The sequence below is a fragment of the Notamacropus eugenii genome, chromosome 1 (genome assembly GCF_028372415.1).
Source record: "Notamacropus eugenii isolate mMacEug1 chromosome 1, mMacEug1.pri_v2, whole genome shotgun sequence".
Classification (NCBI taxonomy): domain Eukaryota; kingdom Metazoa; phylum Chordata; class Mammalia; order Diprotodontia; family Macropodidae; genus Notamacropus; species Notamacropus eugenii.
The window spans coordinates 698,261,028-698,274,655 of NC_092872.1; the positions used below are offsets into that span (position 1 = coordinate 698,261,028).

General features: G+C 42.2%; 1 protein-coding gene across 4 annotated transcripts in view; it reads left to right on the forward strand.

The window, feature by feature from the left end:
• Positions 1 to 682: 682 nt before the first annotated feature.
• The window catches only part of ATP2C2 (ATPase secretory pathway Ca2+ transporting 2), a 102,979-nt gene continuing 90,033 nt past the window's right edge, over positions 683 to 13,628 (forward strand). The window contains exon 1 of one of the 4 annotated variants that reach the window (XM_072636197.1): positions 683 to 1,093. In XM_072636197.1, coding sequence (XP_072492298.1) covers positions 992 to 1,093 — 102 coding nt within the window. In that variant the 5' untranslated portion in view covers positions 683 to 991. Of the gene's footprint in view, positions 1,094 to 1,781; positions 4,955 to 13,628 lie in introns of those variants that run through there. The other 3 variants (XM_072636198.1, XM_072636195.1, XM_072636196.1) reach the window with 3 other exon arrangements.

Genomic DNA, 13,628 nt, shown 5'->3' on the forward strand with positions numbered 1-13,628 from the left:
TATAGATGAGGAAACTGAGGCAAACAGGGTTAAGTGACTTGCCAAGGTCGCAAGCTACTAAGTATCTGAGGTCAGATTTGAACTCTGGAAGATGTCTTCCTGAATCTTAGGCACGAACCATCTTACTACCCTAAGCATTTATTAAGTCCTTACTATGTACTGAGAGACACCCTGCTAAGTGTTGGGGATACAAAGGTAAAAGACAGTGCCACAGTCTAATAGAAAATGAATGTAAAACGAGTGGGACAAAGACATGGCATACCACCCCAGTGTCCTCCCCAAAACCCCAAAGGGGGTCACCAAGAGTCGGACACTACGGACGAAACAAGAAAAATGAAAGAAGGGGTAATCCCGGAGGCCTCATCCTTTGAGTTCTAGATCCCAAAGCGCTCCAGAATCATGTGAAGGAGAGCGGGCAGGGGTTCCTCAGTTTCCTCCCCGGCCGCCAGGGTTAGGCCCCGAGGGCTGCAGGTCCCGCTTCCCCCACACTTTCTCCCATCCCTCCAGGGATTGCCCTCCGGGAAACCTCAGAGCGTGCCCAGGGGAGCGCGGAGGAAGGGAGGCTGCGTCCGCACCCCAGCGCCCGGTGGCACATCCGGGCTTCCCCGCCCAGTCCCCCCTGCGGTGGGGTCTGCGGTCCGAGCGCGACCCACTACGCAGCTGTCTGGGACTTCCCCATCGAAGCAAGCCGGGCCCAAGTTGAGGCGCACGCCGCCGCCCCGGGAAGGAGATGGGGCTCGCCGGCCCCGCCCCCACCGAGGGGGCGGGGCATCACCTGCCGGCAGACTGGCACCAGGTAACCTAGGCGCAGCCTCTCGGACTCGCTCGGGCGCGCGCGCCCTGCCCCCGCTCGCCGAGAGGCAATTCAGCCGCAGCCTAGCCGGGCCGGAGCGAGTGAGGAAGCCGGCGTGGCTGCCGCGCTCTGTCCCCTGCAGCCCAGGAGGGAGCCCGCGCCAGCCGCGGCGCCTGCTCGCCCCCCACCCCGATCGAGATGGTGGAGAGACGCTTCTCCAAACTCCTGCAGAAACTTTCCCTGCTCCGCTTGACGCGCCAGTACGAGCCGGTGGAGGATGCGGAGCTGGAGGGGCTGGTGGTGAGTGGAGGCTCCTCGGCGGGCGGGGAGAAGGGATGGGCACCCCCGGGGGATCGGTCCCTGCGCTCCCTGCCGCGGAGCGGCTCAGCCCAGACCTCCGGCTGCCAGCGGGGCTGCGCCGGTGCACGAGCGGAGGTCTCCGAGAGCTGTGTGGGTGTGTGACGTCGCTGGGGCCGGCAGGAGGGCCGGTCTCCAGGTGAGCGAACCCGGGAACCCCCGCTGCGGAGCCCCGCCGGCGCTGGTCCGGGATGGGGCCGGGCAGCAGATCGCGCGCGTTCCCGGGCACGGGCACGGGCACCAAGGGAGCTGCCCGCTGGGGGCCTGCGACCCGGGAGCCCTTGGGAAGCCCCAAACCAAACAGGAAGATGAGGCTGCTAACCAACCGCCGCAGGATTTCACCTGGTTGTCCCACTCTCCCTAAGGATTTTGAAATCAACAAAGCAGAATTCAAAATAAAATAGGCAATGGAGACTTCAAAGTAAACGTTTATTAATAAAATACTTCAACGCATGCCTGATCTCATCTCTGGCTGTACTCCCACCACCTGTTCAGATTGTAAGCCAATGCAAAGCTTTTTCTGGGGGATTCTTTGTCCATGCCCTCACGATTAGATGTGAAGCGGTTGAATCAAAACAAGGCTTTTAGTTTTGCCCAGTACTTTCTGCTCAGCAGCCCTTAGAGGTAAGATGTGATTAAATCCCTATTATTTTTAGAGAATTTATTATGCACTTTTTAATGTACCAGGCACTGGGCTAAGACAAAAAATGCAAAAACCATCCTAGCCCTTATGAAACTTACAGACTCCTAGTGAACGTAAGACAAACACAAACTGTGATACGTCATGAAATGTTCCTCACATCCATGAAACATTGATTCAGCCCCTACTAAGTGTTAGGGAACTGTACACACACTGAGCAAAGAACAGAGGTAAATAAAAGTCCACCTCATGGACCCCACAGTCCAGTAGATGAAAGAAACTTGAGAGAAGCAATTGCTTGATTTGAATGAACTGTCTATTTTAAGAATTATCAGTTTAGACAAATATCAACAAAAAGAGATGATGTTTAAGTTCTGGTTATTAATACTACAATTACACAAAAGTATCAACAGCCAAAATCAATAAGAAGGATTCACTTTAGATCCCTGGCATCCTTCAAGTCCCAGCTAAAATTTGACTTGTAGAAAGCAAGTAACTGATCTTTCTAAATCCTTTCCTCTGCTGATTATCTCCAATTTTTCCTGTCTGCAGTTTATTTTCTTTATACATAATTGTTTTCATGTTATCTCCCCCAATAGATCTCTTTGAGATCAGGAATTGAGTGAGTTTTTTTGGTCTTTGTATAACCAGAGCTTACCACAGTGCCTGATACATATTAAGTGTTTAAAAAATATATATTTCTTGACTTGTCTTGATTCCATGCAAGAGGATTTAGTTTCTATTAAGTTTCTACTAATTGCTGCCAGGAATGCTGTAGAGAGGACACCTATACTAAGGTGGGGGGTTGCACTCCATGACCTCTGAAGAGGAAAAGGGTAAAGGAAGGGAATACACCTTTATTAAGTACCTACTATGTACCAGTTATTGTTGTTGGGTCATTTTCGATTGTATGTGACACTCCATGACTCCATTTGGGGTTTTCCTGGCAAAGATACTGGAGCTGTTTGCCATTTCCTTCTCCATCTGCTTTTACAGATGAGGAAACTGAGGCAAAGAAGATTAAATGATTTGCCTAGGGTCCCAAAGCTAGTAGGTATTTGAGGTTGAATTTGAACCCAGGTCACTGTACTAAATACTTTACAAATAGTATCTCATTTGATAATGAATCCCTTCCCATTCTTAAGATTATTTGGAGGAAGATGGAGGAAGAAATACAACTTGGCAATTATATTTTCCCTGAAGAACTAAGTTAAGGGTCTCTTATTTGAGAGGTAGAGTGAGAACTTGGAAAACATGGTAATATTTTCTATTTTTATATAATTTGTAATGTTTTATATTTAGTGTCACTTTCCCCATAGATTGTTCAAAATGCTTTTGCCCTGTTTTGACAATTGCTTAACATTTAAACATATCTAAAATATTTAGTATACCACAAATGAGTAGGAATCAACAAACATTCATCTGTCAACAAGATTTATTAAATTCTACGTGCCGAGTACTGGTTTGCGATGCTGAGGATACAAGCACAAAAGTGAGACTGTTCTGGCTTTCAAAGAGTCTACATTCGACCGAGTATTGACATGGATCTCAGTGTGAAGACATGCTGTCTTAATTTACCCTTTACTTTTTATAAAACGAATTATGCAAAGAAAAACTGTTTCTAACTTGTTTTAGGTAAGGTGAGATTTATGGTGAGATTTGTAAAATCATAGACTATTAGAGCTGGAAAGGACATGAGAGATCATCCAGTCCCTATTTTACAGATGAGAAAGGCCCAGAGTCACATAGCCAGTAAGTGGCAGAATGAGGCTTAGGACCCAGCTATCTTGATTTTTTGACGCACAGAATGGAATGATTTGTATTCTGGGGTCTTGGGTTTGTCTTGGGTTTATCTCTAGCCTTGTAAACTTGTGCAAATCATTCAGATCTCTGTGAGCTTCTGTTTTCTCATTTATGAAATGGGAGTAACAGTCCCTGCCTTGCCTCCTTCATCTGGAGATCAAATGAGCTTGTGTATGTGAAAGTCTTTGGAAAATGGTTATACATATATTTGATTGATCAAAGAGCCATTTTTTAGTATGTGGAAGAAAGACAGATGTGACCAGCCAATGGCAAAATCCTAAAACCAAGGCATTCTATCTCTAACTCCCTTGCTTTAATGATGAGATTGGCATTAAGAATGAGCATGACATGATCGTTTATCTGTGTGCAAAGAAAAGCACATTAAAAATTGTTTTCCCTTAAAACTTAGATGGAAGGGAAGAAAGGTGGCACAACCAGGATGCTACCAGTCATTGGAAAAATTCAAAGAGCTGTAATGATTTGTCTTTTTAGGCCATGGCAGGATATTTGGAGGTGACACAGAGGATAGAGTGCCAGGCCTGGAGTCAAGAAGACCCAAGTTCAAATCCAACCTCAGATAGTTAGTAGCTGTTGTGACTCTGGGCAAGTCACTTAACCTTGTTTCCCTGTGTTTGCCTGTGTTTCTTCATCTGTAAAATGAGTTGGAGGAGGAAAGGGCAAAACACTCTAGTGTTTTTCCCAAACAGGGTCATGAAAAGTCAGACTGATCTGAACAGGAACAGTACAGTGGGAAAAGTTTTGACTTGTGAGTCAGGAGATCTGAGTTCTAACCTTGACTTTGCTATGTGACCTGGGTCATGCAACTTCATCTCTCTGAGGCTGTTTTTTCATTCCTAAAATGAGGATCTTTTAAGATCCTTGTAATGCCAACATTCTATGTTCTAGGGTCTAGACGTTCCTTTAGGAGGGTTTATTTTTTGGTTTGTTTGTTTTTGAATCCCCAGTGCCCAGCATAACATGTTTGTTGAATTTCCATTGTGATATTCTGTGTTCCTAAGGCCTGTACAACTCTGACGTTCTGACCTCTCGGCTCCTGGCCGACTTAGTTGGAGAGAAGGATTGGAGTAGAGGCATTTATATAATGGTAAACTGCAAGACAAGAAGAAGGCTTCTCCTTGGTGCCACTTATAATGACAAGAGGAGGAAGTTGACTTTTTTTTTTTTACCTCATCCCTTTTGTCTTAGGGCCCCTTTGTCAGCCCAGGCGGGCCACTCTTGATGCTTCATAGAAGAATAGGACCACATTTGGAGAAAGAAAGGAACTGAAACTGGACCAATCAGTAGTAGTGTCCTGCCAACTGCTCATGAGCCAGGAATTCTACCTTCTCTGGGGATTCCAGGTCTGTCTTGAGAAAGTTACTCAGGCTTCCTCCCTGTACCTCAGTTTTCCCTTCTGTAAAATGAACCTAAGAGCCACCACGCCTCTTTGTCTTTCATATTGCTGGATGGTACCTGAAAAGCAATCGAGTCCAACTGTGTCATTTTACAGATGAAGAAACTAAGGGATTTACCCAAAGACCCACAACTAGTAGCTAACAGAGCCAGGATTTGAACTCAGGTCTTCTGGCTCCAATTCCAGCACATTTTACATTGTACCAGGTACAATGGCCCTTGGCATAAGACTTTGTACATAGTGGATACTTAGTAATGGTTTGAATCAGATTATGGACTGAGAACGCCATGGCAAAAAGAACTATCAGGCAGTTCCAGGTTATGAACAAGTTGTGCTCCAAAGAGTCATCTGTAAGGTCATCCATTGTTTGGAATTTGGAAATCATTTGCCATTGAAACAATATTATACAGGGTAACTAGGTTCCTGAGCCAGCCTGCAAAGATCTAATTTAATAGTAATAGTATCTCATGTTTGTAAGTGCTTTAAGGTTTATAATACATTTTTCTCACAAGTCTTTGTGGTAGACTGTGTAGTATTTTCATCATCCGCGTTTTACAGACGAGGAAACAGGCCCAGAGAAGTAAACCAACATAGGACCATAGGATTGAGAGTTGGCAAGGACTTTAGAGATTATCCTATTCAGATCTTTTATTTAAAGATGAAGAAAGTGAGGCCCAGAGAGATGAACTGACTAGGGAATCATAGAATTTAGAGCTAGAAAGGATTTAAGAGATCAGAGTGTAAACCTTCCCTTTTACAGATGAGAAAACTGAGGTTTTGAGAAATTAATTAACGTGCCCAATGATTCATAGATTACAAGTAGCAAAGCTGAGATTTGAACGCAGATCCTTACTCCAAAGGCCAACAGCTCTTTCCTTTTCACCAAACTAGATGTCAGAGTTTTAAAAAACTGGAGAAATGGGAAATTCTTAGCCAGTAAGATGAATAAAGTCATAGCGGTGGGTCAGAGGAAGGAGTTAGGATAGCCTGTGTGCCTGAGTGTGAGCCGCTGCTGTTTTGCCATGATCCATCTTCACATTATATAACTCTAAAGCAGAAAGGAAACCTAGAGATCCTTAAAGTCCAAGTAAAAACTGAAAAAAAGAGGGAGAAATGAGTAGAAGTGAGGTGCGAAATTTCCATGACTGCATTCTCTTATTTCCTAAAGTTAGACTGAAATGCCAAGCAAAACCGTTTCTTTTATCTCTTGGTGATAATTATTCCCCTCCCCGCCTCACTGTTAAGCTCCCCACCCCCAGCTCTTGTAGCTAGGCTCTTCCACCAGGCACCCAGCCCTTTCTCCTTTTCTAGACCAGCTCCATTAGACTCAAGTTTGAGGCTCTTTGGGCCTACTCTCTTCCAGCCAGGGAATCTCCTACTGGATTGGTTGCTTCTCTTTAAGATACCAAGGCTGGGGTGGGGGAGAGAAAGGAGAAATCTTTCACCCTCCCCCCTTCACTCCAGAAGGGTCCTGGGGGAAAAGGTACAGAGTATCCTCCAGAATAGACTCCTTATCTCTGGTGGTTCTTTTGGACCAGCTCTTAAACTGACAAGCCACACTAGGATTTGGCTGGTTTTGATGCCTCCACTTAACAAATAACTGTCATGACAAATGGCAGCCCAGTGTCTGGCATACAGTGAGTATTTAATAAATGCTTATTGCCTTGACTTGTAAAAGGAAATTTGTATTCAGTGAATTGGAGCCCAAATGTGAAGATATTTTGATTACTGGCAAGTCTGGAAAATTATTTAAAGTTTTCCCTCATTCTGAATAATCATTAGATAGCTATAATGAATACTCAGAAATGATTTGCAGACTTCAATCAGTGGCCAATAATTGATCATCTTTATTGTGGTGGGGACCAAATGGGGCTCATAAATGGGGTATTCATGGTCCTTTCCTTCCAGGAACTTAAAATGCAGCTGGAGACACAAGATGTAAGCATATATGTGAAATTATTGTGTCCAGATGGCCCCAAAGATGAAATATGATATTATTTTTCTCCTCCTTCTGTGCAGAGCCAGGGGACTCTAGATATGGAAAATTGCATATAATGTTCAATTTGGTTAATGGATTGGCTAGTTTGATTGAAGAGGGTTTTTTCTCTGTATTTCTTGTTTAAAAGGATGTCTGTCTGGGAGGAGGAGTGCAGAGTTTATTGGGTAGCAGGTAATATAAAAAAACCAGGTAATTTTAAAAAAGAAATATTTATAGGCATATGAAAAGGTAACCATGATAAAATATGTAAATACTCAGGGGTAAAAAATAATCTTTCACCAAGCACTTATCATGTGCCCTACATGGTGCTGCCTTACTGGTAAGCATGGAGGATGCAAATATCAAAATGGCACAGTTCCTGACCTCAGAGGTCTTATATTCTACTGGGATGGCAACAGGTGGGCACCAATGCAACATGCAGATAAATCAATAGAATACAAAATAGGGAGGGATAGGGGTTAAGGAGAGATTCAGGAGAAAGGTGTTAGGAGAACATGGAGAGGGAGAGAGAGGCCACTTTTAGCTGGGGCAGGGTGATACGGATGATATTTTAGCCTTGAAGGAAAACGAAGCTTCAGAAAAACAGAGATGAGGAGTGTATGCATTCCAGATTTGGGAGCCGCTTGTGGAAATGCATGATGACTGAATAGTGATTCTTAAATCTGGGGAATAGCTAATTGTCCAGGTTGGTTGGAATGTAGAGTTTACGATAAGGAGTAATGTGAATTTAGACGAGTAAAGTAGATTGAGGGCAGCTAGGTGGCGCCATAGTGGATAGAGGGCTGGCCTGGAGTCAGTCACTTATTAAATGTATGATCCTGGGCAAGTCACTTCATCCTGTTTGCCTCAGTTTTCTCATCTGTAAAATGAGCTAGAGAAAGAAAATGGTAAACTACTTCATTATTTTTGCCAAGAAAACTCCCAATGGGGTCATGAAGAGTCAGACATGACTAAAAAATGACTAAACAAAGCAGCAAAAGTAGATTGGCATTCAGTTGTAGTGAGATGTAAATATCTGAGGCTGAGGAGTTTGCATTCATTTTATCCCAGGGGAATTTGAATCATATGTTTCTTAGGAAGATTATTTGGCAGCTGAATGGAGGCAGGATTGGAGAGAGGTTACTAGAAGCTGATTGACTGTGTCAAATGCTGCAGGAAGGTCAAGCAGGATGAAGATTGTCGTTAGATTCGGTAAATAAGAGGTCAGCTTTGGAAAGAGCTGTTTTAGTTGAATGAGGACATCAAAAGCCAGACTATATTTAGTTACAAAGCAGTGAAAGAAAGTAAAGGATCATAGATAGTCTTCTCTAGGAGTTTCACCACAAAGGGGAAACACAGTAGTAGTGGATTAATCAAGTGAATGGTCTTTGAGTAGGAGGGAGACATGGGCATATTTGTAGACAGTAGACAATGAGAACCTGAAGGTAAGTGAGAGAATGGGTATGGTGGAAGGGGCAATCTGTCAGAGAAGACAGGATGGAATAGGATCACTTAGGCATGTAGTGTCGTTTGCCTTGGCAAGAAGATCCATCTTGTTATATGAGACTTAGGTGAACAAAACAATAGAGAAGGAACCTTGGCAGTGTGGGATGAGACAGGGAGAAGGGGGAGCTCTTACCAATGATTTTCATTTTTTCAGTAAACTATGAGGCAAGGTTTTTTCTATAAGGTTCTCTCTGACTGTCTACCTATTTCTATTTCACAGGTAGCTTTGATAGATATGATCTGAGGTCTGGTTGGCTTCTTTGAAAAGTAGAAGTTTCAAGGTCAATGTCTGTACCGGCAGCATGTTAGCTAGGAAGAGGAGAGGAAAGGTAATCCCTAGGAGGGCAACCAGTGCTGGACTTTCTTTCCTTGAGTCTCAGAAAAGGGGATGTTATTATCCTTCTCCAATACTGGTAGTCTAGGAGTTTAGGACACAACTCCTTCCCTAATGACTCTTAAGGAGGAGTCTTTAAGTTTATTTATTTTGTAAATTCATTTTTTAAAATATAAACTATATTTATAATTTATTAAGCCCTTGGTTTATTCCAGTCAGTTTAGCTTCTTCTCCAAAACACTAATTATCCAAGACTATCTCAAAAAAGCCCAATCATAGGTAAACCCACTTACCCAAGCAAAACAGTAAATAGAAGTAAGAGAAGTTATAGATATTAGAATAGACAAAATACACAAAAGTAAATGAGCTTTTCATTTGGGAGCAAGATAAGATCTCAGCTCAGTCAAGGGAAGAAGCCTGGATCTCACTCAAGGGGAAGTCCTCTCTCTGAAGTCTTTAGGAAAGTAAGCTGGAAATCAGTGACACGTGGAGGAACTACTTTCCCCTTCATGTCTGCAGCATCTCTCACCACACATGTTTTCCTAGAATAAAATATTTCTGGAACCAACTCAGTAAGTCCCTTCTTCAGATTGAAAGCATTGCACCCAGATCTCTTTAGCAATTCAGAGTCTATTTTACCTGGCATGAAACCGTCTCCAGGCTCAAGTAGAAGTTGATTACATACATGCACACATACACACATACATAGATATATACATATGTGTGTAAGCATGTAAAAATTTCCTCTGTTATTTTTGTGATATATATATATATATATATACATATTTCATATGGTCATGTGTTTTTGTGACAAAAATCACAGTGGAAACTTTCCATCAAATTAATACCTACTGTCTTCTTTCCCCTTCAAAGTCTAGCTGAAATTCCACCTCCATGAAACCATTCTCGGTCCTTTTGGACATCACTAATCTCCCTTTCTTTTGAACTCCTTCCTATAGGACTCTTTACCACAAATGAACACTTAATTATGCTCATTCGTTCATTTTTTTATTCAACATCGATTTGAGTAGTCTTTTTCATTCCTAGGCCAAGCCTTCATTATTCCCTTCTTACACAACGGTAATAGTATCCTAACAGACCATTCCATTCTCTTCTCCTTCCAATGAACTCAGAACCCTTCCTTGGACCCTACAGAGTCAAGTTCAAAACTGTTTGCCTGGTACTCAAAGGTCTCCGCAGTCTTATACTATCCTTTTCTTCCTGTCCTAACTCACTGCTTTACCCCTCTATATTCTGTGATCAATCCCTTGTATGCCTCATACTTTTTTTGGTGGGTTTTTAAAAATTAAAAATGTTTTCATTTTTCTACAATCACTTCCATATATCATAGATTTTTTTTCCCCTTCCCTCCCCCACATTCTCCCTCCCTCTACCCTCTCTCTCCGAGATGGTGTGCAATATATAGGTTCTACACATACATTCTTATTAAATACATTTTGCCTTAGTCATGTTGCATAGAAAAATTAAAAATGAATGGGAGAAACCATGAAAGCAAAACAAAGCATAACATAACACAAGAGCAAATGGTCTGCTTCATTCTGCGATCCAATTCCATAGTTCTTTCTCTGGATGTGGAAGGGGTTTTGCTTCAAGACTCCATTGGGAATTTTTTAGGTCGTTGCATTGCTGTGAAGGGCTTAGTCTACCAGAAAAATTCCTCGCACACTGTGGTTGTTGCTGTGTACAAAGTTCTCCTGGTTCTGCTCCTTTCACTCAGCATCAGTTCATATAAGTCCTTCCAGGTCTCTCTGAAGTCTTCCTGTTCATCATTTCTCATAGCACAATAGTATTCCATTACATTCATGTACCACAACTTGTTCAGCCATTCCCCAATTTATGGGCATCTCCTCGATTTCCAGTTCTTGGCCACCACAGAGAGAGCTGCTATAAATATTTTTGTGCATGTGGGACCCTTTCCCATATGCCTCTTTTAGGTAAAAAAAATTTTTTTTAACCTCTCTGCTTTTGTTCACACTAGTCTTTATTTCTGGAATGTCCTGTTTTCTCTCCCTATACCCACACAAATGGACTGAAAGTTTTCTTTTTGTGAAAATCAAATATATACATTGTTCCGTTGTTTTTCAGTCATGTCTGACTCTTCCTTTGGGCTTTTCTTGGCAAAGATGCTGGAGTGGTTTGGCATTCTCTTCTCCAGCTCATTTTTACAGATGAGGAAATTGAGACAAACTGGGTGAAATGACTTGCCTAGGATCACACAGCTAATAAGTGTCTGAGGTTAGATTTGAACTCATGAAAATGAGTCTTCCTGAGTCCAGGCCTGTCAGTTTATACAATTTATTCAACAAGTAATTTAAAAATTGACTTCTTTTCTATTTCCCACCAATTAAAGGCCAGGAAGGGAGTGAAAAAAGGGAAAGAGAGCCAAGAAGACAGAATTAAATTTTTATTGAATTTTAAAATATCACCTCTTCCTGGTAGCCTTTCCTGGTTTATCCCAGTAATTTTGCTTGCGTTTCTCCTGTACACTTACCTTGTTTTATTTTGTACTATACTTGTCTGTATGTCTTACCACCTTCACCCCCATCCCTGACTAGGCCAGGAGCTCCCTAAAGGAAGGGGCCGTGTCTTACCTAAAATTTGTCTCCCACAGCACTGAGTATAGTGCTTTGCTCACAGTAGTCACTTAATAAATGTGCATGAAGTTGAATTGAATTCTATGCCTAGCATTAAGTAGACTCCTGTAGGGGCTGCTGATCAGACCCAGTTCTAATCTCCTTCAGCTTCTAGTCTAGTAGGAGAGGTAAGACATGGAAGAATAACATAAGCAAATCCTTTCCATTCTTCAGGCCTCAGTTTTTCCCTCTGTAAAATGAATTTATAGAAAGTCACTGAGGATGGTGAAGATTTCTTAGTTAATGGCATTCAAGGATCTCTTGAAAGAACTGAGTGTGCTTAGCAGGGAGAAGATTGAGTGGGATGAGGAGCCCTTGGTTAGGATAGCGATTTTCAAAGCTCTGAAAGAGGATTAGAGAAGGAGAATGTTTAGGTAAGACATTGCCCCCACCTTCTGGGAGTTTGTGGTTAAATAAATGGATGAGGCACATAAACAGTGACCCTGGCCAAATTATCTTCCCCTCTCTGGGCCTCATTTCCCTTATCTACAAAAATGGGGATGGGACTGGGGTTCAGGTTAGATTGGGAGTTCCAAGCTGGTGGGGAAAATTCTTGAAACAAGTTCTTTAATCCATATGTGCATAGTCATCATTTTTTTTTTTTGTTTTTATTTTCCTTCAACCCCCTGCCCCCCCCCAAACCTCCCCCATATGCAGCAAACTTAGTTAAGAGGCAACTAGGTGGTGAAAGAGATGAAATCCTCGGCCTGGAGTCAGGAAGACCTGAGTTCCAATGTGGCCTCAAACCCTTGAAAGCTGTGTTACCCTGGGCAAGTCACTTACCCTCAGTTTTCTCAGCTGTAAAATGGGGATTGTAACAACACCTCCTAGGATTGTTGTGAGGATCAAATGAGAGAATATTTGTAAAGCAGTTTAGATCAAAGTGTCTGGCACATAGTAGGCACTTAATAAATGGTTGTTCCCTTCCCCTTCCTCTCCATTTTTGTCCAGGTAAAAAATATTCCTAGTTGTGGCTCTGATAAGAATTCAGCAAGTGTTTATCAAGCACCTACTATGCGCATGGCAGTGCTTTAGGCATTGGCGATGCAAAATTGAAATCAATTAATCAGAAATAATGTGAAGAAAAGCTTAAGAAATAAAAGATAATTTAATCTGGGGCAATGATATGTCCCAAAGATTATCTACCGTTTGAGAGGTGATTGTTGCAGGAACAAATATTTATAGAATAGTCTACTTTGAAATCTAACAAAATGGTGTGATGCCATGCCAATGTGATTGTGGGTAAGTTTTTTTGACAAGACAGGACAAATACCATGTACATCAGGAGTGTCAAAGATATTTCTGTAGATTGTAGGATTGTTTTTCATTTTTATTTTTCAAATATAACTTAAGATCTTCTTTAAGAAATTTCAGAGTCCTTTCAGTGATTGTTAACTTTTCCCTGAAACAAAAGGCCTTTTCAAAATGCCAATATTTTGCTCTTATCGTAATAGGGCTGTAAACTATGAAATAATATTTGATTTTTAATCCCACACTACTGAAAATTAGTGTCATTCAGAGGGTAATGGTGATACACACAGTGAGTGTGAGCAGGCTGCAACACATAGCAAATTGAGCCCTACCAAGAAGAGCCAGAATAGAATATGAAAGAAATGCATGATTGAAGAGGAAGCCAGATTGATCACATGGTATATATTTGGGATAACTGATCTACAGTCCATGAGTTTCACTGGTAATCAATCTCTCGGTGTCAGAAGAAATGGGGAAAGTTCACCAACTCATTGGGTAGACTCCCTATGACAAATTTATGATAGGATGTGGGCAACAGTAGCCTAGAATGAGCAGCTATTTGCCTTACTGAAAGGAACATCCATCCACATAGAGGAGATCACAGATCCATTTGAGTATTTCTGAATATAACAAAGGCTGGGACCTCTATTTCATCTCTGCTACAGGGATGTGGGAAAGGGAGGAGGATGCTATTGTTCAAGCTAGAATTGTTTCCCAGCTTCTTTCTGAAACTGGTCAACTCCTTCAGAGCCCAGCCTGTTCAAGGATGAGAGCAGGTGCCAAGCTGTCAACACTGTGTAATCAAACCCCACAACCCACTGAATGGTAGGGTGTGAGTACAGCAGCTTGCCTCCATTTAACTTATCTCAGAGACTACAGAACCTTCACTTTTTCTTCT